This window comes from Lutjanus erythropterus, chromosome 4 (assembly GCF_056507025.1).
Source record: "Lutjanus erythropterus isolate fLutEry1 chromosome 4, fLutEry1.hap2, whole genome shotgun sequence".
Lineage (NCBI taxonomy): Eukaryota > Metazoa > Chordata > Actinopteri > Lutjaniformes > Lutjanidae > Lutjanus > Lutjanus erythropterus.
In genome coordinates, this window is record NC_139320.1 from 42,919,348 (window position 1) to 42,946,970 (window position 27,623).

The window sequence follows — 27,623 nt, forward strand, 5'->3', positions numbered from 1 at the left end:
AGTGTGGAAACAAATTATTTTGGGGATGAAGTGCTACTTTTCATTAGTTGGCATGTGATAATGACACCAACTTACTTCCTGATTTCATATTTTTACTGAATATCGGCAGATAATAATCAGCATCCGATCGATGTGTGCATCCCTAATTCAGACCAGCATACGTCTCTTTAGCTGTACCTTTACATCACTAATATTAACAAAGCATCTGTTTATCTCTATTCTTTCTTTCATATGCTCTGTGGTCATTTTCTGGTGAAATGCTGCTGGTGGTGCTCAGGCAGAGAGGTTGTGGACTCTGTAAGGCAGCAGGCTGGTCAGCGGAGTGTAGGGAGACGGGTTGGACTCTGTGTGAGGGATCGATGAAGCACCTGTCCCTTCTGCTGGAGGGAAATACATCGAAGCTCCCTGGATGAGCAGGACAGGACAAAGGAAAGAGAGAAGAATGGGGGAAAAAAAGAAAAGTTGACCACAGATGTTAAGTCTGTCTTTTTCGCCTTTTAAACACGGCAATTAAAACTGAGTCCAATCATCAAACATAAATAGATGAATAGTAAAATCTCCTATATAATCTGTCTTTGATTAGAGTGAGTTAAAAAAAAATCTGTTTCTACATCCAACCACACCTCACTGTTTTTGTCAAGCTGCCGTTTTGGATCAAGAATAAACATTTGCACTCTATAGCTTTGACTATTTTCTACTGATGTGGATTCCAGTAAATAGCCTGGTTGAGGATTATAAAAACTGGTTTATCGTTTTGTTAAAATTCCTGGTGATAAACACATTTATTACACAGATCACTGAAGACTTGAAAACACCACAACCAAATCAGTCGATCAAACGTGGGTGGTCAAACATGGGGACCTCAGCAGTCTTTTCCCACAATTTCTGTTTGAGGAAAGATGTTGTTTTTTGTCTGAATTAAAGACAAGCTGCTGTAAATGAATAAGATTCTGACATTCTGACAAGAACTAAATTTAGAACATAGATTTAGCTGCTGACAAACAAAACTATGGATCGGTGTTATGACGATTACTTACAATAAAGAGAGAAGCCCAGGAAAAAAAGGGAGTGTTAGCAAGTCTGTCAAATGTATATGTAAAAAAAACATTGGGCTTGCTTTTGTAAAAGTTTGTGGGATACATCTAGACCAGAGGCAAGTTGACACCATATGGTATTTGAGTTTGGAGTCTGCTTCCTGGTACCAGTACTGAAGTAAACAGTTTGACCACAGACTGTTTCTCTATTCATCACATCCTGTGGAGATTTCATTTAAACAAACACAAACACAAATAACTTTAAGTAATTTCACTCCCTCTCATTGTTTCTTCTGGGTCTTTAAGATACAACAGACATGCTGAATGCAACAACTTTTAAAAGTTATAATCCCTAAGATTCAGTCCTGGTTGATTTGACAACACTTGCCATTAATGTGGTAACAGCTTCCAAACATACAGTGTGCAAGTGAACTCAAGTGGATGGAGGGCAAAAAAATTATACTACAAGTGGGCACTGCTTGATCTCTCTCTCTGCAGATGAGTGAATTAACTGTCTTAAATTATTTATTAATAGCTAAGGTGATTTTCTTCGTCAGCCTTGCTTTCATATAATTGGAAGACAGTTTACTTACTTATAACTCCCAACAGCTCACTGTTATCTGATGTTTCTATTCTTCCTGGTCTGTCACTGTCCCTGTGCACTGCTTTGATGAGGGGAAACTGAAACATCAAGGATGTCATCGTCGATTGCGACCAATGAAAACAGGTTGCAGGTGAAGCAAGTGAGTAATGCTTTGCAAAAACAGAGTGACAAGTGACAAGTTGATCACCCTGTTCAAGGAGGCACGGAGCAGGTTAGGATATCCTCACTGGGAAAAACTGAAACTTGTTCACTCACTAGCTTCCAGTCAGGAAGAGGTGTTACGGTAAACACTTTTTAAGCAGCTACTTTGTCATAAAGACAACAGAAGAGTAACTGGTGTATCTGTTTACGGTGCAGCAAAACAAACATGTTTTCATTTAGAATTCAGTCAGAAATAACTGCAACCACGACCTGATTTATTGCTGCACATAGTGAGAAAGGTTTTCCACACAAAAAAACCTTTATTGATGCACCATCACGGTCAGTGCCAACCTCTGTGGCAAACACACTGAGTTTCCTGTGGTTGCTGCAGAATAAATTTAACCTAATTTAACTAGAGTCTGTGCGATGCAAATTTCATATGTAGACGGTATGCGCTAAGGTCCTGTGCAAACATCTGCTTATCCCCAATTTGCTGTGACCGCACAGATTCATCCGTGACCTTGTCCACGTAGCTTCTACAGATACCGTTCTACATCTCCAAGTCGATTCCAGAAAGTATTATGAACAAAACTAATGGACATCTGTTATGATCAACAGTTGTCCATGTGTGTGTTTGTTCAGGACTATAATAGAGCCCTTAGCCGTAACATAATACATCTCAAGTGAACAGTAAAAAGTGAGGCTGATAAAGTTACGTACAGTAAGAATGGATTACACGCTGTCCGTTCCTGTAAAATTCATCATCCCTAAATCCCTCAGGCAAACTGAATCCAGTGCTGGAATGGTGATTTTGGCCACTAGGGTTGGGCGATGTCTACCAAATCGGTAGATGACGACGTCCACAGTGAAACATCATGATGGATGATTTCGTTATTGTATTTCTGTTGTGTCCTTTAGCAAAGAAGCTGTAAAAAGGTGCAGATTTAGAAATATTTTTTGCGTCTGCACCTAAATTAAAACATACTTTCGCTGGGAAGTAAATCCTGTTAATAAATAAGCTGTCTCTCCTTTAGTAAATCAGGTGCAGGGCGCTCTAATAATAATTACAATTAATAAATCCATCCTGCATTGTTGTGCTCTCTGGCTCTCTGACACTTCTTAGTCATTAGTTTTAAGGTGCTGATTTTTTTTTTTTTTTAGAAATTATTCTTTTTTCTTTTCTTTTTTTTTTTTTTTTACTTTACCCACAAACATTTTATTGCACTTTCAGTAACAAGATTTATTGACCCACATTTGGCTCTTGCTGGGTTTTAATTTTGGATCCTGTCTGTGTGTGGTAGTATGTGGTGTGGACTGAGGTGGGGGTGGCTTTTAAATCACGATGTTACAATGACTGACTTTTAACCAGAGTTCAAAGTTTCATTTCCACGCTCTGTCTGACACTGCACTTGGATAAGGATGAATCAGAACTTCAACACAAAATAAAAACAAAAACAAAAAACACAAAACTACCAAAACTAAAACCACCAGAGATGAGCACTTTTATTTTGAAAATAGTAGATACCACAAGCACAAGTTAAGAAATAATTTAATGAGCTCAAACCCCTTAATATCTTGTCTTGATTTATCTTTTGATGCTTTTTATGTAGGTGAAAATAGTGGGATACTGTCTGGATACACATGGGTTTCATCAGTCAACAGTGAAATTACTGTACAGGATGTTTAAAGGATGGATGTAGGGTGGAGACGAGGAGGATCATTTACGTGACTGTGATGGTTAGTCTCACAGAGTCACAGAGAGAAAAGATAAAAATGAGGAGAAACTAGACTAAACACACATATAAGCTTGTTATAGTATATTTTGCAGGTGTGTGTTAGTGTGTGCTGGTGCATTAGCATTTGTGTGTGGAAGACCACATCCTCATGATGATCACAAGATTAAACCCATTAATCCAACATACACGTGAATGTAAGACGGCATTCATGTTCTTATGTGCTTTGATCGTTTGATGTCATGTTGTAGAATTCTGCAGAAGATAAATGAGATGCAAATATCTGGTTCACTTGCGGTGAGAGAGAGGGAGAAACTCAGTGCCAAACATTTGCACCGGGACCTCTGTAACATCTATCAGAGTGAGATCAGCGTCCTTTCCAAAGACATGGAGGTCCTTCAACTGGAGAACTAGGAGCTGAAACACCATTACAAAGTTCTGATCTCAGCTGAGAGGAAGGAGCAGGAGGCTCTGCTCCTGGAAAAGGAGGAGCTGAAGAAGGAGCTTCAGAGAGTTGAAGCCATGAATGCCAACGAGCTGAGCGGAGAGGAGGTGACCTGCGCCTTCACAGAGGAGGAACTTCTTCAACAGCTCGAGGACGAAAAAAGGAGGCATTCAGCTGGAGATGCTCGTCACTGAGCTTGCTGAGACCAAACAGGAGCTGGAAGATGTCAGCAAAGAACTCCAGAGAGAGGGAGAGAGTCCTGAGGGTCCAGGCTGAGACAGAAAAACTGGAGGCTGTGGGGATCAGAGAGACTCCTTTCCACAAGCTGGAAGACCTGCAGAGGGTCTCAGAGGAGCCTTCAGCTGAGAGCCAGCTGCTTTCAGCTGGGCTCAAATCTGAGGAAACCAAACAGGATGGACTTCATCATGAGATCCAGAGATGGAAGGTCTCTGCCAGGACAAGGATTTTCTGCTGCAACAAGTGGAGTTTTTCATTTTGTTTCAGAAGCAGAGGGAAGAGACGAGCTGCTGACTGAGCATCAGTCAGTAATTACTGTTAAATAAAGAAAAATCTGGAGCCACACTTCTGACGTTTCACACCTGTGCAGCGCACACTGTAGTCAAGCCTCTACAAATAAATCTCTGGCTGTATCACAGTGTTTTTCCTGCATGCCTCTACAACATGTAACGTTGGACAGCCAATCACCAGCATTATTAGATCTTGGGACAAACAGACAGCTTCACTGAAACTGATGAGATTTTTTTTACGTACTGAAATTTTGCACTAAATGACAAGACATTATTCGATATTTGATTGTATTGAAGGAATTCAGTAGGTGCTATAAAAGTAGTATAAGTATAACACATCTGGAGATACATGGTTTTCACTGGACAAGAAGGGTGTGAAGTCTGGACAGACGACTGTAAACTGCAACTTGACTGGTTGACTGGCAGTAATTCTAGTGTTTTTTTTTTTATCTGTCCCTTGCATGTCTGTCAACTTTAGCAGATGAAAGAGTTCACCAAAAAATTGATTTTTAGCACTTCTATAAAGTTATTCCCAACATTCACTGTTTCAGCTTCTCTAATCCAAGGTTTTGCTGGTTTTCTCAGTTTTATATCAGTGTACACACCGTCAGGATTTCTTAATATCCTGGTATACTGTAATACCTTTATACCTATGGTGGCCGACAAGGGCAAACACGCTGCATATACAAACACAAGTTACATATACAGAAACGAGTTGCATATACAGAAATGCACTGCATATGAGAAAACAAATGAAAAAGTAAAACGCTGCATATCCAGTCATACAACGGAAGTGCTCCAGGCCTCTAGGGGCAGTGCTGAGCTTCTACCTGAGAGACAGACAACGGATGCATCAATGTACGGTAAGGAGCAGATGAGCGAGTGAGTGAGAAGAAGAAAGTTATGGTTGGAGGAAACGTGGAGTCAGGAGAGGCTACATATAAAGGTATGTATTCTTGTTCTTTCTTTCTTTTTTTGGCTCTTTCATAATACTGTAAAAGATTAAGGCTAAATGTAAAAAAAAAAAAGACAATAAGCGTGCAACAATGCACATTTAACCTAAATCGTGTTTGTATGTGTGTGTGTGTGTGTGTGTGTGTGTGTGTGTGTGTGCGTGTGTGTGTGTGTTTTGACTGCATACTGACTGGGTGGAGCTGGTGAACTCTGTGTGAGTTGGCGTCCATCAGTAGAGGAGCTGTAGGAGAAGATGCTGAGCTCTCAGAGGGCTCAGTCACAGGGCTGTTACTCCTCTGACACAAAACAAAGACAAACACACACACACATGCACACAATATAATTATAATTAAAATGTTTCCTGATGTTCACAGTCACATTATAAATGAAAGATACAGATGATTAAGTGGTCAGATGGTTAGTCTGAAGCTGATTACAACACTGTTTTGGCCGTGATCATGAGAAATCTGCAACGTTGACAGGCAACACAGTTTTTATTGGTTACATTTCAAATGTCTCATCTCCCAAATGAGCATCAGGCCAGTTGGACCCATCACAATTAAAACATGCCTTTTATTTATGGCTGTAATCAGACCAGACCTAAATGTGAGGATGGATCTGACTATTTGTAACAAATAATGTTGATAAGGCTCTGCTGTTTGACAGAGAGAAAAATGCAAACAAATAAATCTCTCATATGAAATGACCAACACATCTAGAAATCCACCGTTAAATAATGTCACGTGTAGATCTTGCGATAGCGATCATATGAACCCAAACCATGATTTTCCCCTAACCCTAACTAGGTGTTTTTTGTGCCTAAAGTGTTGCCAGATTATGAAACAGTTTTTTCACAGAGTGTGCGCAATGAAGAAACAATGCGTACAAATTTCACAAGAGATTCACAAATCAAGGGTTCCCTTCAAGACATGACCCTGAAATAGCTTATAGTTCTTCCTTAACACCAGCTTCATTGCTGTGACATCACTGGATGCAGGGAGAACAAGAGATTTTACAGCAGGAGAACTAATTTTTGTCAGTAAATAAAACACACACCACTACAGTTATTGCTTCATTTGACTAAATTTACCATCAACGGTGACTGGACATCCACAGAAACAGTGCAGAACTTTCCCTTTAAGGGGGAGTCAGCCGGGAGCCAAACAGCTGATGGTGAGGAGTGAATGAAACAGACCAATCAGCCAACACAAGCACGACTCCAGTGTTCTGCGTGAGCTGAGGCTAAACTCCATCTGTTAAATGCGTGGCGCTGCATCTTTTCACAGGTGGGTCATTACAGATTATTCTGCAATTATGGGAGTTGCTTCAATTTTTCACTTGTGCACACCGTTAGTGATGAGCAGTCTTATCAGGTCACATCACATGTTCCCCCCTGCAAAAACTGTTGATAAATCTGAGCCTTTGTGTTGTTTCAGTCTCCATTTGGGTGGTCTGTCTGCAGCACGCTTGAGGTTGAATCCCAGAGTGTTTGAGGTTGCAAATCTATAAATTTTTACAAACTGTTAGTTTCCCGGTCTTTATGTAATCAACTGCAGCCAGAAAAGGAAAACATAAAACATAAAATGTCTGCCAAACAATTAATGTAAGCACACTTACATGATGACTAATCATCTCATAGGTATGTAGCAAATACAGGGTGGACAGTTCCAGATAATAATCTGCCACTCCTACAGGAAACGTCTGGTTCTATATTAAATATTAGTCCCAGATGTTATTAGTCTTAGGCAGAAGAGTCAGAAATTGATTGATTGTACTGAATCAAATTAAATTTAAGAAAATGAGGAGGAAAACTGGAACACTTTCCTGCGTAAAGATTGACAGCTGATTTCTGGATAACCGGGAGAATTATGACAGACAGAGCCTAATCCCTAAATTGTTGGAGAAAATAATATTTACATGAAGGATATACGGTAATGCAAAGATATTAGTTTCACAGCATGCAGTGAAGGATGACGAGCGTCATTTTCTGCAGATTTTAGGCTCAATCAGATCAGATCAGCTGGGTCGCTGGCAGCATAAAGCTCAATGAGCGCTCCATAGACCACAAACACGCTAAATCTTTGGTGTTTTAAGTAGGCAGGGTTGGTGAGAGCAGTTTTCACTGCCAACAGGTCACACACATCAGTGGCACAGTTGACAGCTGGCTCCTTTGCCGGACAAATCAAAAGCAAAATGTTTTTCTCGATTAGGTGTTTGGTCTATAACATCTCAGTGAAAGTTAGTAAAAAATGTCAATTATGTTCTTCTGCATATCTTCAAATTGTTGTTTTGTCATTCCAGCAGTCGAAAGATATTCACTTTAGTTACACAGAGGGGTAAAAAAGAGCCTGGGAATTAGACGAATCTGCAAGCTCATGTTTCATTTGCTCTGGCAGGTACATCTGGCTACTCTCCTGTTCAGACGGATTTCTATCCATCCTGGGTCTCTTCAGGCCAATCACAACTGTTGATCTAATATGGGCCGGGTTTGATACGATGACTGACCAGAGGAGCCTCACTGGTCCAGATTTGAAAAGTCACACGTTTCGAGTGCAACACAGCGAGCTCATGAAACTCATATTAAACTAGGCAGTGTACCAATCAAAATTATATTACTGCATTGTCTGTTTTTCGCCTCATGTTTTCAGAAACACGTTGCAATGTGATGTTCATGTACAGGTCATTTTTTCCTGTTTGAAATGAGACCAAACACTGCCCCAATCTGAATGTGTCACTCAGCGCTTTGTTGCAGGTTTCACCGCTCTCATTAGTTGGTGCTGTTGCTGATACGAACTTATATTTTATATTTGTTGTGAATTAGTCTGGTGATGCCGAGGCTGGGTGAGAAAAGCAGCAAATATTCACATTTGAGAAGCTAGAACCAGTGTATTTTGGGCATTTTTAATGCAGGCGCACAATGAATATAGAGGCCAAGAAATTATTGTGAATTTTTTATTATTATTTATTATCACAAAAATGAAATTATAGCCGATAAATATTGGCTATAATCACATCAGATTTGACAGATTATGGGAAAACATTTCATTTGAATTCCTGGGTAAAACGCTCTATAGATGTTTTGTTGACTAGAGAAAATAAATAAACATTTGAAGAGTCAGAATTATTCTTTTTTATTTGTTGTCATAGTGATGTCAGTGGAATATTAAATCATCCGTCTTGGTTCTTTACGTCTTGGTCTTTCTTACCCTCAGGTGAGCATAAACTACTGGTTATATAAACTTCTTTTTAGAACCCAAAAATGTAAAATTATGGGTTATCTTATCGGTACCAGGCATGAGAAGCAGGAGATAATCAGTTATCAATGAAAAAAAATCCTATGTTGTTCTTCCTTAGCTTTTTAAAAAATGTTCTTCCTTTCTCTTCACTCTGTTCTCTTTCTCTGGAAGGAACAGCGATCAGAGACAGTGACCTTTATCTTGGTGCAAAGCCTTCAAATACCATCAAAAAATCTTATTATTACATTTGAACATTATTATTTTGAGCGTAACTTCCCCCAAAAAGTTGTAATTGATGCTTTGATTCAAGTTTTGTTTGTTTTTGCCCCTATGATGAACTCGAGATCGTTCTTCTAGATTTTAGAAGATTATATCAAATAGTTTTTTGAGATTTTACAGAGAGTTTGGAGGGAAAAGTGCCTTTGACTTAGTGTCTGTTGGTTTTACAAGCGGAAGCTGCAGAAGGAGGAGTGAAGGAATGCTTCTGATAAAACTCGCTGATGGACTGATGTTTAGCGTGCAGAGACGGTCCAGGGTAACCCTGCTGATACAAACTATCAGTCCAGGTTCTCACGGCACGAAAGTGGAAGAGGAGATCAAAGTGGCTGACTGCAGTAGCAGAGAAAAACCGACCTCATGCATCAACAGGACCATGAACGGATCTCAGTAAGCATTTCTCTCTCTGTGCAGGCTGGAATGAGAGGGTGATGATCGCAACTTTAAAAATGAAAACCTAGGATACTGGTGTGTGTTATTATGCATAATGCAGTTGTCTTGTTTACATAAAACCCATTCATTTGCATTACATTTCTTTGGATTGTTATCTTGCACATTTCAAGTGTTCTTATATATGTGCACCAACTTTACAGCCCTTTCATATAAATGACGTATTGTACATATTTTTTAAAAACTCATTTTAATAATATTTATCCATGTCTTTTTGTCATTGTTTTATTCTCTATTTGCTGTTCTTCACTTGAAATCGCTCTTCATCTTTCTTTGTATTTTTCTATTTCCTGTACTATATTATGTGCCAAAATCACCAAGTGAAATTTCTCATATATGTGTAAACCTACCTGGTTCTGATTCTGGTCTTGCTGCAAAATTAGTTTAATTTTTCCTGTACAATGAATGTAGCACATGTAAAAAGAAAGTAGTTCCTGCATGAAACTGCTCACAACAAGGTCTGTGGATTATTTTGAGCAAATGGGTCATAATTTTAAGATAGAGACACTGGTTTTGAATTTTTCAAATGTATTTTTTGGTGCTTTAAGCATCATTATATTAGAGAGAAGGCAGACATCTCTGTGGTTGATATCTTCAAAACTCTGCAACTCACTCCACAAAAATCTAGATGGATAAATAGCACTGCAGGCCAGGGGAGAAATATGTCTTTGAACCGTCCCTTCAAGTTACAAAATGTGTAGAAATCTGAGCTATAAAATATGCTGGCACCAAGAGACATAAGGAAAAGTTAGTTAAGGAGACAAATTGCTGCCCTGATACACCAAGGCACTGATGCAACAAAACAGCATCTGGACAGATGTGAACCCATGACCAGTTTAGTGTCTTTAGTGATTTGGTGGTGTCTGTTTTCCAGACATCTGACCACAACATGTGAGATTCTCACGCTTACATGAAGCAGACAGATTTTCTTTCCCTCAGATGCAGCATGTGGTCTCGAGATCATCTGGCTGAACGCTGGCAGAAACCATCTCTGGTCGCACACTTTATGTTCCCAGAGATTATTTCATCAGGCCTCAACATTCCTGCTTCTAATGAGTATTAATACTCCTCACACCTGACCTCACTCCCACATATCCACGTGTGGAATAATAAGATACAGGGATACAACGAAGGAATGTGAACCTTCTGCTTCACTTGTCTTCTCACTGTCAGCTGCTCATGGCAGGATGATGCTGACAGGTCTGGAGACTTTGTTTACAGTGTACCCAGATAAAATCTGCACATAATGAGTCTCACACTGTAAATGGCACATGGACAAAATTCTCTGGACATCCCCTCAAGCTTGCGCATGCAGACGTTACGTGAGAAAGCCTTCAGGTCAGGAAGGTTAAGGGTTTAATCTGCGGTTGGATGCTAACAATTTTCACTGGCAGACATCTTCGTGGTGCAGCTCACTGGATATGACCTGACATTGATGTTTTGGCCATAATTTCAATTTCATCCGCAGTTCAACTTAACAATAATGTGAAGTGATTTCTCCTGAATAAAAACTGAAAAACATATGGCCAACCGATCCTGCTTCTTTTACCTCATGCAGCTGGACTAAATGTCAATTGCGAAACAGTGCATCTATAGTTTGCAAGGAATCTGACGGGTGTAGACTTTATTTCACATTCAGGAGGTATTGTTTGATGGTTTTTCTTATTTAAAGAATTGCAAGGTGAAAAATGAAAAATTGCAGACTAGGAAGGAGGCTGCATAGCAGGCAGTGAGTGCAGAAACAAAAGCTAAACACACAGGTCATCTCTCCAGACTGTTCTCCAGAGTTTGAGGAATGTCTCTCCTTCTTCACAAAACCCAAATCATAAATAATTTTGAACTTCATTTATCAAACTTATTTGATGCCAAAGTGGTGTTTCAGAGTGAATATAACTACTTCTGCAAAAATGCATCCTGTGGACCAACTGTGGACCTTTTTACAAATATTGGGAATGTCCTACAGTTAAAATCTTCTGGGAACAAATAACAAAATATCTGTCAGAAGCATGTGACTTAGACATTAACTGCCCTCCACAATGTATGGTGTTGAATAATGAATCAGGGCAGGATTTTAATCATACTCAAACACAGCTGTGGCCATTGGCATGTACTGTTTTTGACCCAAAACGACGCCATTTGCACCGTGTTTTTAGTCTAAATGTCAACTGTAGCCTCTGTGACCGGAAATGCGTGCACATGCCTGAAGTGGATACACAGACTCTCACCCAAGCTGCAGCAAAGAAATGATGTTCCTCTTCTATGTTGAAGTCCTCGGACATTTTCTTCTTTGTTGAAAGTTTGTGAAGTCAGCTGTGCGCATAACAAGTCACTGTTTCTGAGCAGATCTCTCTCTATTGTCTGAGTCGTTTCCAGGTAGCATGTAATAACAGGTGTGAAGGTATCGTGAGATCTCGTATATATTTCATAAACATGGTGTAAATGACGTCTCTTTGGGTCAGATTTTAGTGTTGCAGACTATGGACACTTGGATTACACCATACGAGCAGTATGGAGACATTTTGTGGGTTTTTTTGTGTTTTTTTTTACATTTTAAAACTGGTCACCGTTCACTTCAGTTGTACTGGATTTGGCTGCAATGCTGTTTTCGGCTGAAGCTCCGGGATTGTTTTGTTAACTGGAGATCTTCACCCATCATCACATCAGCACAGGGGTGAGTAGAAATTTCATTTTTGGGTGAACTATTGCTTTAATGGAGATATTCTCTGTGGAGCTTTCGGTTGCTGGGATGAACAGGGCAGGTCAAGGTGTGCTGGAGGACGGGAAATAAGCACTCACTGCATGACTAACATGATATAAATACTTAGTTTCAGTCTGTTTTTTATTTACTATGCAATGCATTGTTATGAAATATCCTGAATCTTTGAGAAAGACCCATGAGGAAGGGGTAGGTCGGGGCAATCAAAGTGCAGATTCAGCTTTTGTGTAACTGCACTACATCCTGAACTGTCTTAGTCGTATTAGTATGGCCATGGTGATGACTTTAGGCAATGATGCTTCTGCTCAAGCTTGTTTTTGAGTTTTTCTGCCCGTAGAGAACAAAAAATTAGTGAGCGCAGCTTTAAACTCAAAAATTTGAGTTGATAAGTAATTTTTGAAATTGTTATTAATAATGTTTTATTATTTTAAGAAAACAAAATGTAACATTGCTGTAGATAAAACGCCCTTTAGCCTCTGAGTGAATGCATGTCTCACTAAATTACTTGCTTTTAACCTTAAAGGTACTAAAATAAATAAATAAACTCTCTGAACGATTGACTGGCATCGTGTTAAAAGATGAGGTCAGTAAAGGTAGGCTTGGGTTGTGGTGGTTGTTGGTTGTTTGTTGACATTAGCGGACTCCATTTTTAAGCTAAAGTTAGTGCTGTTGGCGCTGTAGGGGAGCTGAAGTGAGGAGAGGCACTCCCCGAAAAAACATCAACAGTCTTTTACATTTTTAACTTCTATAGGCAGCCAAGTAAGTTGGGGAAGGTCTCATTTTTTTAAGTTATGCTACAATTCCCTCAAATATTGGCAATACAAAGCGATTAATATATTAAATTGCATCACAAATGTACCAAATGTAGCATGTCCACACAATATATGGATGTTTATAATTCCTGTTTGAGTCTGGGTCAGTGTATGTGTGTCTTACCAAGTCCTTGATGCTGCCCAGCACCGCTGTGGTGAGGATGCCTGTGAAGAAGGCCACGAGGTTCAGGCCCGCCAGGGTCCAAATTAAAACGTACAGAGTAAAAACTTCCTCACAGCTTCGTACTCCAACAAACTCGTAGTAGTTGCTGAGGTAGCCTCCACTGCAGAACAAAACAACAGCTCTGTTTACTGTGTGTGGTTATTAATTCATTAATAACAGTATGTTTCAGCAGGTAATGGGTGTGAGTTTGTTTAAAATATGATAATGTAACAATACAAAGAGATATTATTGCAGAATCATGACACATTGTCTCACTTGGCGCAGTCGTACAGGTCGCAGCAGTAGCAGGTTCCACTTCGTACTGTCATGTTACAAGACTCCTTTGGATTCCAACACGGCACCTGAAAAAAGAAACAAATTCAAAATGTAATCCCACAAATACTTGAAAGCTGGAACTGACCATGCTTGCCTTAATTCTAATTTCATTGTGATAACTTGTCTGAACTAGACTCAGGACAATATTTTCCTTGTTCTTTACATCATTTTTACTCACAGAGGTGTAGAAATTCTCATAGACGTAGCCGCTGCCGCTGCTGTAATACTGGCATCTGCCTGCTTTCAGCGGACGCATGTCCTGGCAACAGTTAATATATGACGAAATATTATCCACAGGGTTTCTTATAAAAAATAACACAGATCAGTCTTTATTAAGAACAAAAACAAAGAATAAAATAACAAAATAAACTGATATTTATTACAGATGTTAGTCCAGATGGCTGTGTGTACCTTAAAACACATGTGAAGTGAGTAAACAGTGTTGGTGTTTGCAGTTGCAAACGCCAATGCTGTCACCTGATCAATGGCTCTGATTGGCTCTTAATTCTGACAACAAACACCACATGTTGTTTAAAATACTAATTGTATGTGTAATTGTAGTATTTAACGCTAGATATATCAGTCTTCGGTTGTGCAATAAAGTATAATGTGCAATAAAATAAAGTGATATTAATAAAAGTTATCAAACGAACAGATGTAAAGTGCTTTATAAGGCAGATTAAAGAACAGAGGATCATGTGACAGTAAGGGATCTCTTCTATTTCAACTTCAAGAACCCACTTTATTTCTTCAGCTCTGAGCGTGGTCTGCAGTCTATAGGTCAACCTTCAGGTGAGCTGACAGGATGTTTGATGCTCTTTGAAGTCTCTGGGAAACTGTTTGACTTTTTGTCTCCACCTCCTGCAGATCTCGTCCTCTCTCCAGGCGAGGCGTAGCTCAGCTCGAATGAGCCTAATGTCGGCGCACAGGAAGCCACACTGTGGTTTTATTTTGAAAAGTACAGGGTTTACATTGTTTTTACCCCTGTAGGTAACTGACAGTGTGTTGAGTTGTTCACGTGGGTTTTGTGAAACTTGTTGTCATGTAAGTGTCCAATAAAAAAATATATTGTACGTTCTTTGGTAAATTTTGTGCATTGATGGTTATAGTTTATGGTGTAAAAAAATATTTAACACAATTTATTCCATATTTTCTGTCATTAGCCATTGACCACTATGGTATTTTGTTTAGTTTTTTAATATTTTTTTTAATTTATTTTTGGCCAAAACTGCCACAAACTGTAAATGGATAAGAGCTGATTGCCCAGACGGACTGACGCGTTGCAAATATGGTCAGCAATAAATGTGAAGCTCAAATATCCCCTGAAGTAAACGTGTCCTGTGTGACATCTAATTCCACGGGCTACACACTGTTCATGTAAATTGGTAAAATATAACAATATAACACATATGAGACTTTCCTGTAGTTTTATTCGGACCAACGACGTTGATCTTCACTTACAAAGTCAAGCTAAACTCTTTCCCATCTATTGTTTGGTGAAATAAAACACAGCACAGGTGAAAATATCTGCTTTTTGTGCTGATTAATCATTGCTCTTTTTTCCAGTGTTGTGTTGTTGTCCAGTTCAGAGGTTTTCTCTTGAACTCTAACTGAGACTCCTCATCACAGGTTGCATAATATCTACCAGTGGACAGCAGCTGAACTAAAAGGTGATTTATTTTCATTGTGTTACTCAAATAACCTTTAGAGGCTTAAGGAGATGACGTGATCCAATGATTTATAAGACATAAAGATACTTTTTTTCTGTTGTCCTATCCTGTTACTAATGTCGTCATTTATCCCCCGCAATCCCTTTTGGGGGGTCCTGACCCACAGGTCATATTAAAGTTGATGTTGTTATTGTCTGTATTCCCTCTTTGCATCATGGGATTTCCTGAAGGAGTTTATCTTAATAAATTTCTTCCAATGTTTCTTTAAGACTTAAACTATACGGTACATATGAATATCATGAATATAAATGTTATATCTTATAAAAAGTGAATTCAGACATGTGGAAAAGAGGATATAAAATCTTTATACGGGTTTGAATAAGTGTTGTGCTTTAACCTCTTGAACTTCATAATCTACTACACAGTAACTACAGAGAATTTATTCTTGAAGGGAGGCTTCTACTCATATCTCTTCTATAAATTTTAAGTACAGCAGTGTTATAATTAAACATTATATCATCTAATGATTCAAAGGAGAGCACTGGTGCCATTTATGGTTACAATAAATCACAGTCTAGTTTACATTTGCTCGATCATTTCGGTACACTACTCTGCCTGCAATTCTATTTATAACTTTGTTTTCATTATAAAAAAAGAACCACACGCAGAGTTCTGATAATACTTTGAAACTTTTGCACCCTTGTAGGTTGACAGTTGTGTAGGAGAAGACCTCAGATCAGCGTCACACCGTCCTCTGCCTACACTATCACAGATGTTATTAAATCTTTGATTGCAAGTGCAGAAGACAGTGTGCAAGAGTCTTTTCTATTTAAGTAAGTTCACAGTTAAGTTAAGTAAGTATTTAAGTTTTACAGTATTTTGACGATTTCAACAAATCAGAGTTTGAATAAGAAGAAAGGCCACGTCATATTAAAATGGTAAATGATACAGTTATAAAGGTTTTTGATGCTAATTCACCCACACAGCGAAGCTTCCACACCTGACAGGCAGGGACAGTTAAAGGATAAGTGGCTTCAGATAATGAAGGAATAAAGGTCATAATTGACCTTGATTGCAGTTGGATGTATCCTGTCAACAGTTTTACAGATGTCATTTTTTTGTAACGGTCCACGAGGGAAAATGCTTTTTGGGCCTCAAGGGAAGCTTGGGTAGCCACTGAGAAAACGTGGAAGCAAACCTAAGCCCTTTCTAGGTTCATTTAATACATTTCTTGACTTGGCACCGTGACTTCCTGGAGTTTCCACTGGTTGCCTGGCAACCTCAAGGTGACTAGGCCAGTGTTCACAAAAATGGGAGCAAAGTCAAACAAGTAAAAGATGAAAGGAGTTCTCTGAGTCTCTCCATGGTAGGTGTCAGGAGCAGCGCCAGTGGATCAGCTCCAGTTCTAAACCAGCACCTTGGTCCAGGTCACTGACAGCAGAGATGTATCTCACATGTTTCTGATGCACCCAGAGGGACCCAGAGGGAACCCACACAGACATGAGGAGAACATGCGGAGGTGACAGCGCACCTTTAATAAGACTTTATGCTGTGCTGCAACTTAATTGTACTTAATAATGACAGAAGCAAGACTCAAGTGACAGAGGCCGTATCATTGGTACACACCTACCTCTACGGTATGAGTGAGATATGAATCGATGGTTATTTCTTTCTGAATAAAGGAGTCTTCCACAGTTCAGATCTAAATTTGATTTATCCATCTTTGTTTTAGAGGTTGGACACAAGAATGTAACTTTGCTGTTTTGACCTATTAAATGTCCTTTTAGGGAGGCAGCTCTCTATTAAAGCAACATCAATCACATTCACTAACCGTGTCCGAAGTCATCCAACTGGACTCCTCTCAGCACTTCTTCACTGATGGTAAATCTCAGTCCAGTTGTTTTCTCACTTTATAGCTTCACAGCTAGCAATTTACTTGTTTAAAAGAGAAAAAAACAAAGCTGGGGAATGCTATAAAGACTGAGCTATAATTTGTGGGAACTCTTTTCATGGACAGAAATTGTGTCAACATTGCCAAGGGGGTGATGTTGGCGCACACTGCGGGCCAGGTGGATCAACGTCACCCAGCACAGTGGTTTATTATTGCTTCACGGTCTCCTGTTACTGCTCTGTTTCATCACCACACCGTCCAATCAGGTCTAGTGTTACAGTGTCCACATGCAAGTGCAGGTATCTCACCATGTTTAAGACAATACAGACGCCATCGATCACCAGGCACAGAAAAGAGGTGATGATCCCGAAACTGAGGAACACGATCGCAGCTGTCAGCTGGAGGAGGAATGCAGAAAAAAAAAACATAAATGAGAGAATTTCCACATAAAATCTGGAGGAAAAAAAGATAAACGACTAGCGTTATTTGATTGGAATGAGTTTGACAAAAATGCAGATAATGGCAGAGAAAATTTTGTTTTTCTTTTCACCAGATGCATCCCTCTCACATTTCTGAGCACTGCAGTGACTGTGACACTGATTTATGTGTTATAGGTGTGAAGCTGTTTGGTTTGTTCACAAGGCAGTTTGCTCAGGAAACAGCTCTAGAGGGATTTTGTTTAGCATTTATTAACTCTTTAATTGAAGCTGATTTTTTAAAGTGAGTGGGATAATTCACAGTAAGGATGTCTGTATTGCAAAATGAACCCTGTCAGGGTGATTTCAGTCAGTATCTATAATTATTAATAGCTTTAAATTGCTTATTTTTAGGTGAAAATGATAAATAGAACCACTTAATTAATTTTAACATGTAAATAAATTTAAATAATTAAGGATAAGTTAATGATTTTAACTTGATACACATTAAATACTGGAGAGATGATCTGTTCAGTTTCCTCATTTTCTCACTCTGAACAGTTTCTGTTGTTGTGTTAGATGCTGATGGTGCAACAGAACAACACGTTTGTTAAACGACTGACTTTTTGTGTGTCACTTGTATCACGCTCCATTATCAGTGGATGTGTGTTTATGCACCAGGGTGTATTTGTGTTGAGCTTTCATGGCATTTTAAAAGCATTTGCATTGAAGATTTTATTTTACATTGTTATCTATACTGATGGTATGATGGTTATTTGGGAAAGCTAATATAATGTGATGGAAAAATATTCTGCTGGTGAATATTTGGGGAAAAATACAGTCCAAAGCGTAACGTGGCAACATCAGGAGTACTACTTTTGTGAACCGCAGAACACATCAAGATCCTTGAAGGCAACATCACTGCAATGCAAAATTGTCTCCCTTTTAAAGGGTTGGGGTTCAGTTCACAAAACTTAGTTTTGTTAAAAATCAAACTAAACAGAGAGAGACAGAGATGGATACTCAGTATGAAGTTGAGGAAATATATTTAATAATTTATTATATGCTAATTTTGAATCAAATTTATCCTTTGAAGGCACAACCATTGCATTGCCAGTGAATATTAGGTTAGAAAATACATCATTTGCCAGATTTAACATGAATTCTGCTATAAACCATGACCTCTTCTGGTCTTCTGTCCAAATACAGATACAGAGACAGATTTTTTGTTGGTTGAACAGACACAGATAATGACGTCTCTGTGCACTTCTAATATTGTTATTGCTTTACTGCCGAAGCCTAGTTTTTATGTAAATGTCACTGTGTACATATCATATCTTTGATAACAGTTGTATTTTATGTGGAAAAAGTAGAATAAAACAATATTTAAATGTGCATAAATAAGAGTAAATAATAGTTTTTCCAGCAGCTGCAGGTTGTCTGTAGTCTGCACCAAAGAAAGAGGTCAGACACATGGAGGCTGCTGCAGGTTACACTGAAAGAATTTCTCAAGGCCTGTTATCAGCCTCAGAACAGATATAAGATAGTCTTGTTTGTTTAAACTGAGATTCTCCAAAACCAAAATATTATTCCTGTCTACCTGAGAGTGGATGAAGCAAGGTAATTGTGTCAGCGCTCTGTTACTTACAGCTGCTGACTGTGCAGCGTATCTGTCCTTCATTCCTGCTCTTCATTAATCACAATTCTCAATTTACCACATCCTGGAGCAAAGTCAGCACCGGAATAAATCCCTCTTTCAATGTTATCATTATCATTCCTCTTTTTCATGATCATTTTAACTTTAACATTATCACAAAACTTACCTAAATGATGAAATGTATAAAAACATTATTCCAAATCTAAGCACAACCAGCTTTATTCAAGAGCTCCAGCTATGGAAGTGTTGTCTGCAAATGCTCTCATGTCCCTTGTGAGGAGGATTATTTGCTGTTTTTAAACATTTTGACATAAAGTGAGATTGTTTTTTTTAACTGCATCCTGAAATAATGGCCCCTGAGTATAAACTGCACCCTCAGAAATAAATCTTTTATCTGTTTTATATCTCTTCCATTCCTACTAATCGCTGTTTGAGCTTCAATGATTTCATGATAATCTGTTGGATGTTAATATTTCCTGTGTGAAAGTAGAAATGTTTGGCCTGATGGAGGTGTGAGGGTGGAGGTGGGATCACAGAGATCATGACAGGAATCGTCCACTAGGGTCCGTGAACAGACAAACCAAATCAATCAAGTACAAGCTGCTGAAACAGAGCCTATAAAAAGCTTTAATGGTTTAATGTAGGGCACAAAATTTGCACTTTACTTTTACTGAAAACAATCAGAAAAAGTAGTGATGATGTGGACAATGCATTATTTATTACGCTGTGACACATTTTGCGTTCAAATTCAAAGAATCGCAGCAACTGCTATTTAAATATTGCACCTGACCATATTAAAAGTTATGTTTTTGTCATCACTGACTCCCTAAAAGTCTGAACTTCCAGTTAAAATCAATCAACTACACACAGCTGATCTCTTTTAACTAATTACACTACCAGACTAATGAAACCAATCAAACTAATTGCCCCACCTTCAAACAGCAACTGTCCAATCATAGCTTAGCAACCGTAACTAGAGCTGTTCAGCTTTGCATTCCTCTACATGTTGACGCGGTGTGCAGAGAGGAAATGAGAGGAGCGATAGCGTGCGTTTCATTAGTCTGAACGGTGACGTTTTTTGTTGTAGTTTCTCAACGTGATTACAGATTAAACTCTGTCTTCATTTGCTCTAACATAAACTGCAAATATTAGGATATCCAGCTAATTAACACTAGTTTACTAGCATAGTAACTTATGCTTAACTTAGTTTAGTTCTTATCCCAAACGGCTGGGTGATCGTCTCAAGGTCCACTGCACTAATTGTGTCCCTGTGCTTCCTTTTACTGAGTGGGAATTTACATTTGAAAAACCCAATAAAGAACAGAGATAAATTTGCCCTTTAAGAAGGTGAATACTCATGTAAATATGTATATTGCATTTTATACTACAATTCATTTTTTCATTTTGGATCTGTTTTTACTTTGGCATTAAGAAATATTTTCTGTTGATCAGTGTAAAAAAACAAACCAAAAAAAAAAAAAACACATCACATCAAATCATAAAAACTTCCAAGTGGGGTGAATACTTTCTATAAGCACTGTGAGGTTCAACGTTAATGTTGTTTTTCACTTGTTTGGTCAGACAAGTAGGTAACAAGGTCAATTCTTGCCCTTGTATATATATTGATTGATTATCAGTCATTATCAAATAATAACAAAGACTAAAGTTGATTGTCATGCTATTCTAGTGCTACAACATCTATAAATTGCAGGAAAAATTGTGAAAATTGTCCTTGTTTATTGTTTAATATCCCAATAAACAAAGAAAAGCAGAAAATCTCCACATCTGAGAGGCTGAAAATAACATTCTGCAATTTTTGCAATAGAAATTACTGTAAAAATTAATCCACTATCAAAATATTTTAATAGTTTAATTCTTTTTTACTGTTTGCCTGGTCAGACGAGTGAGTTACCTGATTCACTTGCAGACAGTCTTTGTTGTTGAACCCTTCATGGTTACTACTCTGGAGTCTAGACTAATGACAGGCAGACAACCGTGGACGCCACCACTACTGAGGTAAGATGACTACAGCTACACGTGGAGTCACGTGGAAAAGATTATAATATACTACTAGACCCACAAATATTTGAACCAGACATGACATCTGATACTTACAGCTAATCAGTAATAGTTAATTAACTTTTAGATTGTTAAATAAGCCCACATTTTCAAATAACACGATTATAGGAGGCATGCACATCTACTTCAGCAACAACATGCAATCTTTATTAAATAAATCAAATTACCTCATTTTCTGTTCTCATAAACAACAGTACAATAGTGATTTCTACAAAGGCTGAAATAACGCTGGGATACGTTGCTTCGTCTAGAGCTGTTGTTAGAGGTGGAATGAGCGTCGAAGGATTTGACAGTAGATTAGCATGGAGCACTGTTTTTACATTTATTTCTACTGCAGTGGTTGACTGTAGCAGCAGTGTGTTAGAGAAAAGGACACAAACACACAGATACTCTCTATATTCTATACTCAGCAGGGCCGCCAACTCCTGAACATCCCACAATCAACAGTTTTCTCTCACGCCACATGTCCATTTTCTTATTAACTGAAAACCAACTTATAACTGATAAAAGGTCACTGTATGAAAAGTGGACACACGGACAGACAGTCACAAGACGGAGCAGCACGGAGTCCCTCCGTCTTCACTCGCTCTGTGCGCATGCAAGCAGGAGTGAGTTACTATGGTTACAGGGACACGCTGACACTTTTGTGTTTTTCTCAGTGATGTTTTTAGGTTAGTGTGCCCATGGAAAATCATGAATGTAGTCAAACCTCAGTGCTGAAATCTAGTAACACGACATGATTTTACATTTTTGGTGTTCATGATGATCTACTTGGTGTTTTTTTCTATCTAGAAATCTATCTAGTAGAATTCTACTTGCCCAAAGTCAGTGTTTACTTGCCCCAATACAAATTGATTTATTTATCAGCGATTATCAATAATAATGCCGTTGATGTGATGCTGTGTACCCAGGTCAACATCGTTCTTCTGTTGAAGAGCAATCGCACCAGAGCACACAATGAACAGTGTGTGTGTGTTGAATATGATACACTGTGGTATCAGTTTTGTGATTACTTGACTTGCCTCAGCGTTCAGCCACCATTATCTTGCCAGTGTTCAATCAGTACTGCGCATGTGCAACTTTCAACAGAGATCAGAAAGAAGAGACATGACAGCTGCTTCTAGAGCTGCAAAGATTAATCGGTTGTTAAATGAACTGCCAGCTATTTTGAAAATCGATTATTTGGTTTAAGCAGTTCTTTAAGAAAACAAGTCAAAATTCTCAGTTTCTAGGTTCTTAAATGTGGATATTTTCTGGTTTCTTTCTGGTATTCTGACGTCATCTTGGTGACGTCATCACCAAGATCAAAGAGGAAAACATCAACAGATTAATTCACAGTGAAAATAATTGTTACAGGAAAGACTTGAAAAATAGGTCCAAATATGTGGAGCACACAGATGTATGTATTTTTCAACCGACAAGATTGTGATAAGATTAATCATCGACTAACTGAGAAAATGACTGACAGATTAATCAACAATAAAAATAAAAATTGAAAATGATTTTTTTTTTTTTTTTTAAAGGCAAGTTCATTGCTGGATTAACTAGCCCTAGGAGGCATTTTACTTGCCCCTGGAAAGCAGGCAACCCTTCTTGTTGAGCTCTGCATTATATCAAATCTCATTTCAAACCTGAAAACAAACTCAACTGAAAAGTGTGCAGCCCTGCGACACAACGACCACAAGATGTTGCGTACACATAATGGTGAATGAAGAAAAAACAATAAAAACTTGGTCACAAAATGCACATATTGGCTCCTTTGAGTGATCTGTCACTTTGTCACTGTGTTTTTTTTAAATTTTAGACACTGTACATTTATTAATCCAAAACTGGTCATCAGCAACCAAATTACTGATTGTTTGCTTAGCCACACAGTTACTGTTGCTACACTTGTCAAGCTGATCCATTCTCGCACAGCACACATAAAACCGCAGTTTTTTAAGAGAGCAGTCCAGTACAGGGCCTGACAGTGGATCAAAGAAGTAGTGTACACTACTTCCTGCTAACAATCCATGCAAACTGCATTTTATAGACCTGAAAATTAGTGTTGTGTGACAATGTAACTGTCAGAGATGATGCAAAACAATGATTATTAGCAAGTGTCCAAAAGGGAGGCAGTGATTTCATACACAGCCAGAGTGGAGGAGTCCAAAGCCTGACAGACCTGCTGCGCTTAGTTACAGTTGCTACGTTATGATTGGACCATCACTGTTCGGGGGAGGGGTTAGTGAACGGTCAGTTTTTCCGGCTGTATTATTGTCTGTCCTCTACAGTAACTGCAAACCACAAAACCACAAAAATCTCGACATTAAAAGTGAAGACTGAGACATAAGAAAAAATTTGAGAGTATGATTAAAAAAAAAAAAAAAAAAAAAAAAGGAAATTGCATCCTCCTCACTGATAAATTTAAAAGTCCCCGGCGTGTCACAGTGGACAGCCACCAACTGTCTGTTACGTGTTGCAGAGCAGCTCAACCTGTCACCGTGTTAATATAATGTGTCTCTCTCCGGGCCTGTAATCGCTCCCTTTTGGCAGGTCGGGGCTGGGCGTGTGCACAGGGAGAACATGAGGAAAAATTATAACAGAGGATGTGCAGTACGTGTGTGACTGTGTCAGATGAAAAGATACAAGGGGAGCAGGAGAATGCAGTTTACCAGCTGTTTGCGGTTTTCTTCCAGGCGCAGTCCAAGAAGCCCGAGGAACGATCCAAGGGTCAGCTGCACAGAGCATAAATAATGAACATAATAAGCGATGTGCAAAATAAAAAAATACGGTTCATTTTCATAAGAACTGTGACACTTTGATGTTACTTGATTCTATTCCAAGGACAGAAAAGCCAACATTAGCACTGAACAGCAATGAAAAGAGCTCTTGTGGTACAATATTAATGCTGCATACAGAAGGGGAGACTGGGAGATGGTTGCAACACTTCTCTGTTACTCAGAGACCATTTGGACTAGACCAACCAAATCATTATATATCAAACTCAAATCTGCCTGGTAATCGCCCATACCATTTACAGATGATTACATGTGACATACTGTTGAATATTTATTTAAATGGGAGATGTCAGTTGCAACATCTGACCACAAGCCCAGAAGCAACATGATCGGGGACAGTTGCAAAATGCTAAAATACATGAAATTTCACAACTTAACCTTTGCTTTTGGCTTCAACGAGCATAGTATTCTGAATTTTTTTTTGATTTACAATAATAGAATAGTATCATATATTTAATTTATAATATTTATTAGTTATTGTTTTGTTTGTTTATACGTACAACATTGGCCTGCCTCGAGTCAATGTGCAGGTTCTATTCAATCTCTCTATATTTCAGCGTGAGAGAGAGAAAGAAAGACCAGAACAATGTAACAAACATTTATGAAGCATTAATTGTTTTAAAACTGATTTGTCATAATCCAGTGTGGGAGCTACCTTTATACAAATTGATTTACCACACAAAGTGTGTTTTGAAAAAATGCAATACACATTTGTGTTTGGGTGAGCTGTCCTCTTATGTGCCCCACAAAAAATACTGTTGTGTTTCATGTTACTTACTGTTGCAAATGGCTGTCAAAAGCTATAAAATGAATCATTAACAACCCAAATCCCACTACAGGAATATCCAGAAACTGTTTTTAGTGGATACAACCGAGGAGAAATCTGACACCACTCCAAGAGGACCCAGCATGTTCTTCCAGTTTCAAAATCAGAAGAAAACTTGAACGTCAGCCCAGCGCCCGTCTAATCACTGCGAGAACCAATCATGTGGATCTCTGACTGGGGCACAGAACAAGACCACAGTGAGAAAAGCAAAACTTTTGGCCGGCACTGCGAGACTTAAGGATAACAAAAGGCTTCATTGAAGGACGTTTTGATTTGTTTTTAAAGTTCCAGGTAGCAGCAAAGTTAAAACCCAACTTTAACCATATCAATCTCTCATTTCGCTGAATAAATAATGGCAGGGCATTATCAATGGACACGTAAACAACTTACAATCACTCCAGATGTGTAGCCAGACACACTCAGGCTCTCTGTCCGGGTCGTTGTGTAGACTCCCAGCACCACCAGCAGCAGAGACAGACTGAGCATGCCCAGTACCAACCACAGAGCTCTCCTGACCCTCACCATCATCTCTGCAACCCACAGAGCAGAGACGGATCCTCAGTCGTGTTACATGTTACACAGTGCAGGACAAACAAAACACAGTAAATCAGACAGCTGGGCAGCTGTGAGCCTCTTGGCAGCTGCTTACCTGCATTTTTCTAGTTTCATTTGAAGGTCAACAACTAATTTAACTTCATTTCATTTTAAAAACAACAATCCAAACCCTGTGTCTCCATCCTGTTCAGTTTACATGTCATTGTCAATATACTGGTACTTGCTTGTTCTTTACTTGAGCACAAATCATTGTGGACAACTTATTGTATTCATTGCATGTCTGTGAAGAAGGCAGCTGCTGGTTAACACAAAACTCCAACTTTAAATATATCTAAATGTAAGCAAAACTGCAGGATTTTCGTTTTTCATCTTCTTTATTTTCCAACATTTACTCAAATCTCACTGCAGTTCAATCCAGTCATCAGTCCAGTTAGAGTTATTTGTCTGGACCGTAGAGGTGGACGTGCAAACTCAGTGCATCAGGGACTTTTATCTACACCCTAAAATCTGAAAAGTTATCTTACCTTTACTTAAAATTTACTTGTATTTACTTAATTTTAATTATTTTTTCAACTTAAAAACTTAAAAATAGCAATCGAGTGCATTTAACTCTTATTTCTGAGTGTGACAATCACTGTACATACACAGGATGTTTTTATTATCCTTTATTTTTATCCTTTAAAAAAAAAGCTTTAATAACACAGAAAAATCTAAAAGGTCAACACATTTGCTGTGTGCAAACTGCAAAAAATATGTTCAGTTCCATCTATAGTTTCTTTGTTGATGTTCACCAAAGGTCATGATTCAACTAGAAATAACGCAGTACTAAAATACCCTAAAACTGGTCAAATAATAATCATTTTAGAGGGAAAACATCAAAGTATTCTGCTCTATGGGAAGGGATATTGTACAATTTCTTTTAGTTATACTGAGAACAAAAGTGAATAAGTAAAATATCATCACGATTTACTCACTACTGAATATCAAAGATATACTGTACATTAGTCACATTTAATGAACGGCTCAAATCTGTCCCTGTAACACACATACAGTCCTGTGATTATTGAGTTTCTGTAGCAAAAATACAAACTGACATAACGTCATAATGGTTAGATGTTTTATTGAGAAATTATTAGAGCTCTGGGGCAGTTATTGAGAGGAAGCCATAAATAAAAACTACACACTTGACAACATGAACTTTTATAATGAACTAAAAGCATGTTCCTCAAATCATAAAACACATTTGCACTGTAAAATGAAAAGAAGGTTCCTCACTGCGGCTACTGAAACGACAGCTACACTTTTGACTTGACTGAGAAGAGTTTTTAAAATAAGATCATCTAAATGAGTCTCAGTGTCAGCGACATGTGAAGTGAGCCGAGAACCAGACTAAAAACAAATATCCAGACTACAGTGTCAGCAAATATTAGGATAAAAAAAAATGATTGAAAAGAAACACAATTTAAATTCAGTCTTTTCCAACAGGTTAAGAGCAATCGTTACAGTAAAGGTAAAACATACAGCATATTTAATGCAGCTGAACCTGTCACTGTCCCATGTACCTGATCACATCATCATCATGTCCACTGACAGGGACTTACCTGTTGCTGGGCTCTTTGGCACTGGCTTGTCTTTGCCCGTAGCTCCCTGGATCCTCGCAGTCATGATAGATCCTCTGTTTTTAAACACAGATTTCCCTCTGACAGCTGTCAAGTCTGGGACCAGTTCAGGTTTCAGCTCAGCCTCTCAAAAAATCTCTCAAAGCAGCAGAGACATCTACTGTGTGGATTCAGGTCTACTCCAGGGCAGCTCTGTGTGCTCCTGCCTCTGCTGCATTCAAGGACATTGGGAAATGTAGGCGTCTACTAGCCTGTTAGATGTACTTCAATATGGACTTTGTGGGGAGTTGGATGTGCTGTCTGTGAACACATCTCCTGTTTAAAACACATTCATCAGTGGGAGTTCACCTTTAGGCACCGTCACATTAACCTCCTATGGAGGACAAGGAGCTAAAATTAACTGACATGCCTCTTTTAACCCTTTGCTCCTGCCATTCTCTGTGAAACGTGTGGAATATACAACATATAAGAACAGACATTAAATAATGAATGTCCAGAACTACAGTTTAAAATTAATGGCCTCAAGATTTGGGACTAAAGCAGCAGCAATGTTAAAGACCCTTATAATGTCAATAGATGTTGTATTTTCTGGTGCATATTCCCAAACAAATTTTAATTAAAGGTAAAATAAGTAGAAGGTAAGGTGCAGCAGTGAAAATATTGTATTGTACACTGATATTGATATTTTAGGTGGCTAAAATAC

General features: G+C 38.5%; 1 protein-coding gene and 1 pseudogene across 1 annotated transcript; one reads left to right on the forward strand and one right to left on the reverse strand.

Annotated features, from left to right (window-relative positions):
* Positions 1-187: 187 nt before the first annotated feature.
* Positions 188-27,076, reverse strand: LOC146329078 (transmembrane protein 255B). Its single transcript, XM_084716618.1, has 9 exons — positions 26,903-27,076; positions 25,137-25,276; positions 23,795-23,857; positions 17,297-17,386; positions 13,606-13,686; positions 13,368-13,453; positions 13,053-13,212; positions 5,630-5,734; positions 188-405 (listed from the first exon to the last, which is right to left on the reverse strand). The coding sequence occupies exons 1-9, from the start codon at positions 26,964-26,966 to the stop codon at positions 274-276; spliced, it is 921 nt and encodes a 306-aa protein (XP_084572744.1). The 5' UTR covers positions 26,967-27,076; the 3' UTR covers positions 188-273.
* LOC146329079 (uncharacterized) lies at positions 3,786-4,492 on the forward strand (annotated as a pseudogene).
* Positions 27,077-27,623: the final 547 nt, after the last annotated feature.

Bases quoted from the DNA above. Each gene is read 5' to 3' on its own strand.
- LOC146329078 (XM_084716618.1), bottom strand. From the start codon at position 26,966: ATGACTGCGAGGATCCAGGGAGCTACGGGCAAAGACAAGCCAGTGCCA. The intron at 13,687-17,296 runs GTGAGATACCTG...AACTGTTGCCAG, and splicing joins TCTGTATTGTCTTAAACATG to GACATGCGTCCGCTGAAAGC. The intron at 13,454-13,605 runs GTGAGTAAAAAT...TTCTTTTTTCAG, and splicing joins ATGAGAATTTCTACACCTCT to GTGCCGTGTTGGAATCCAAA.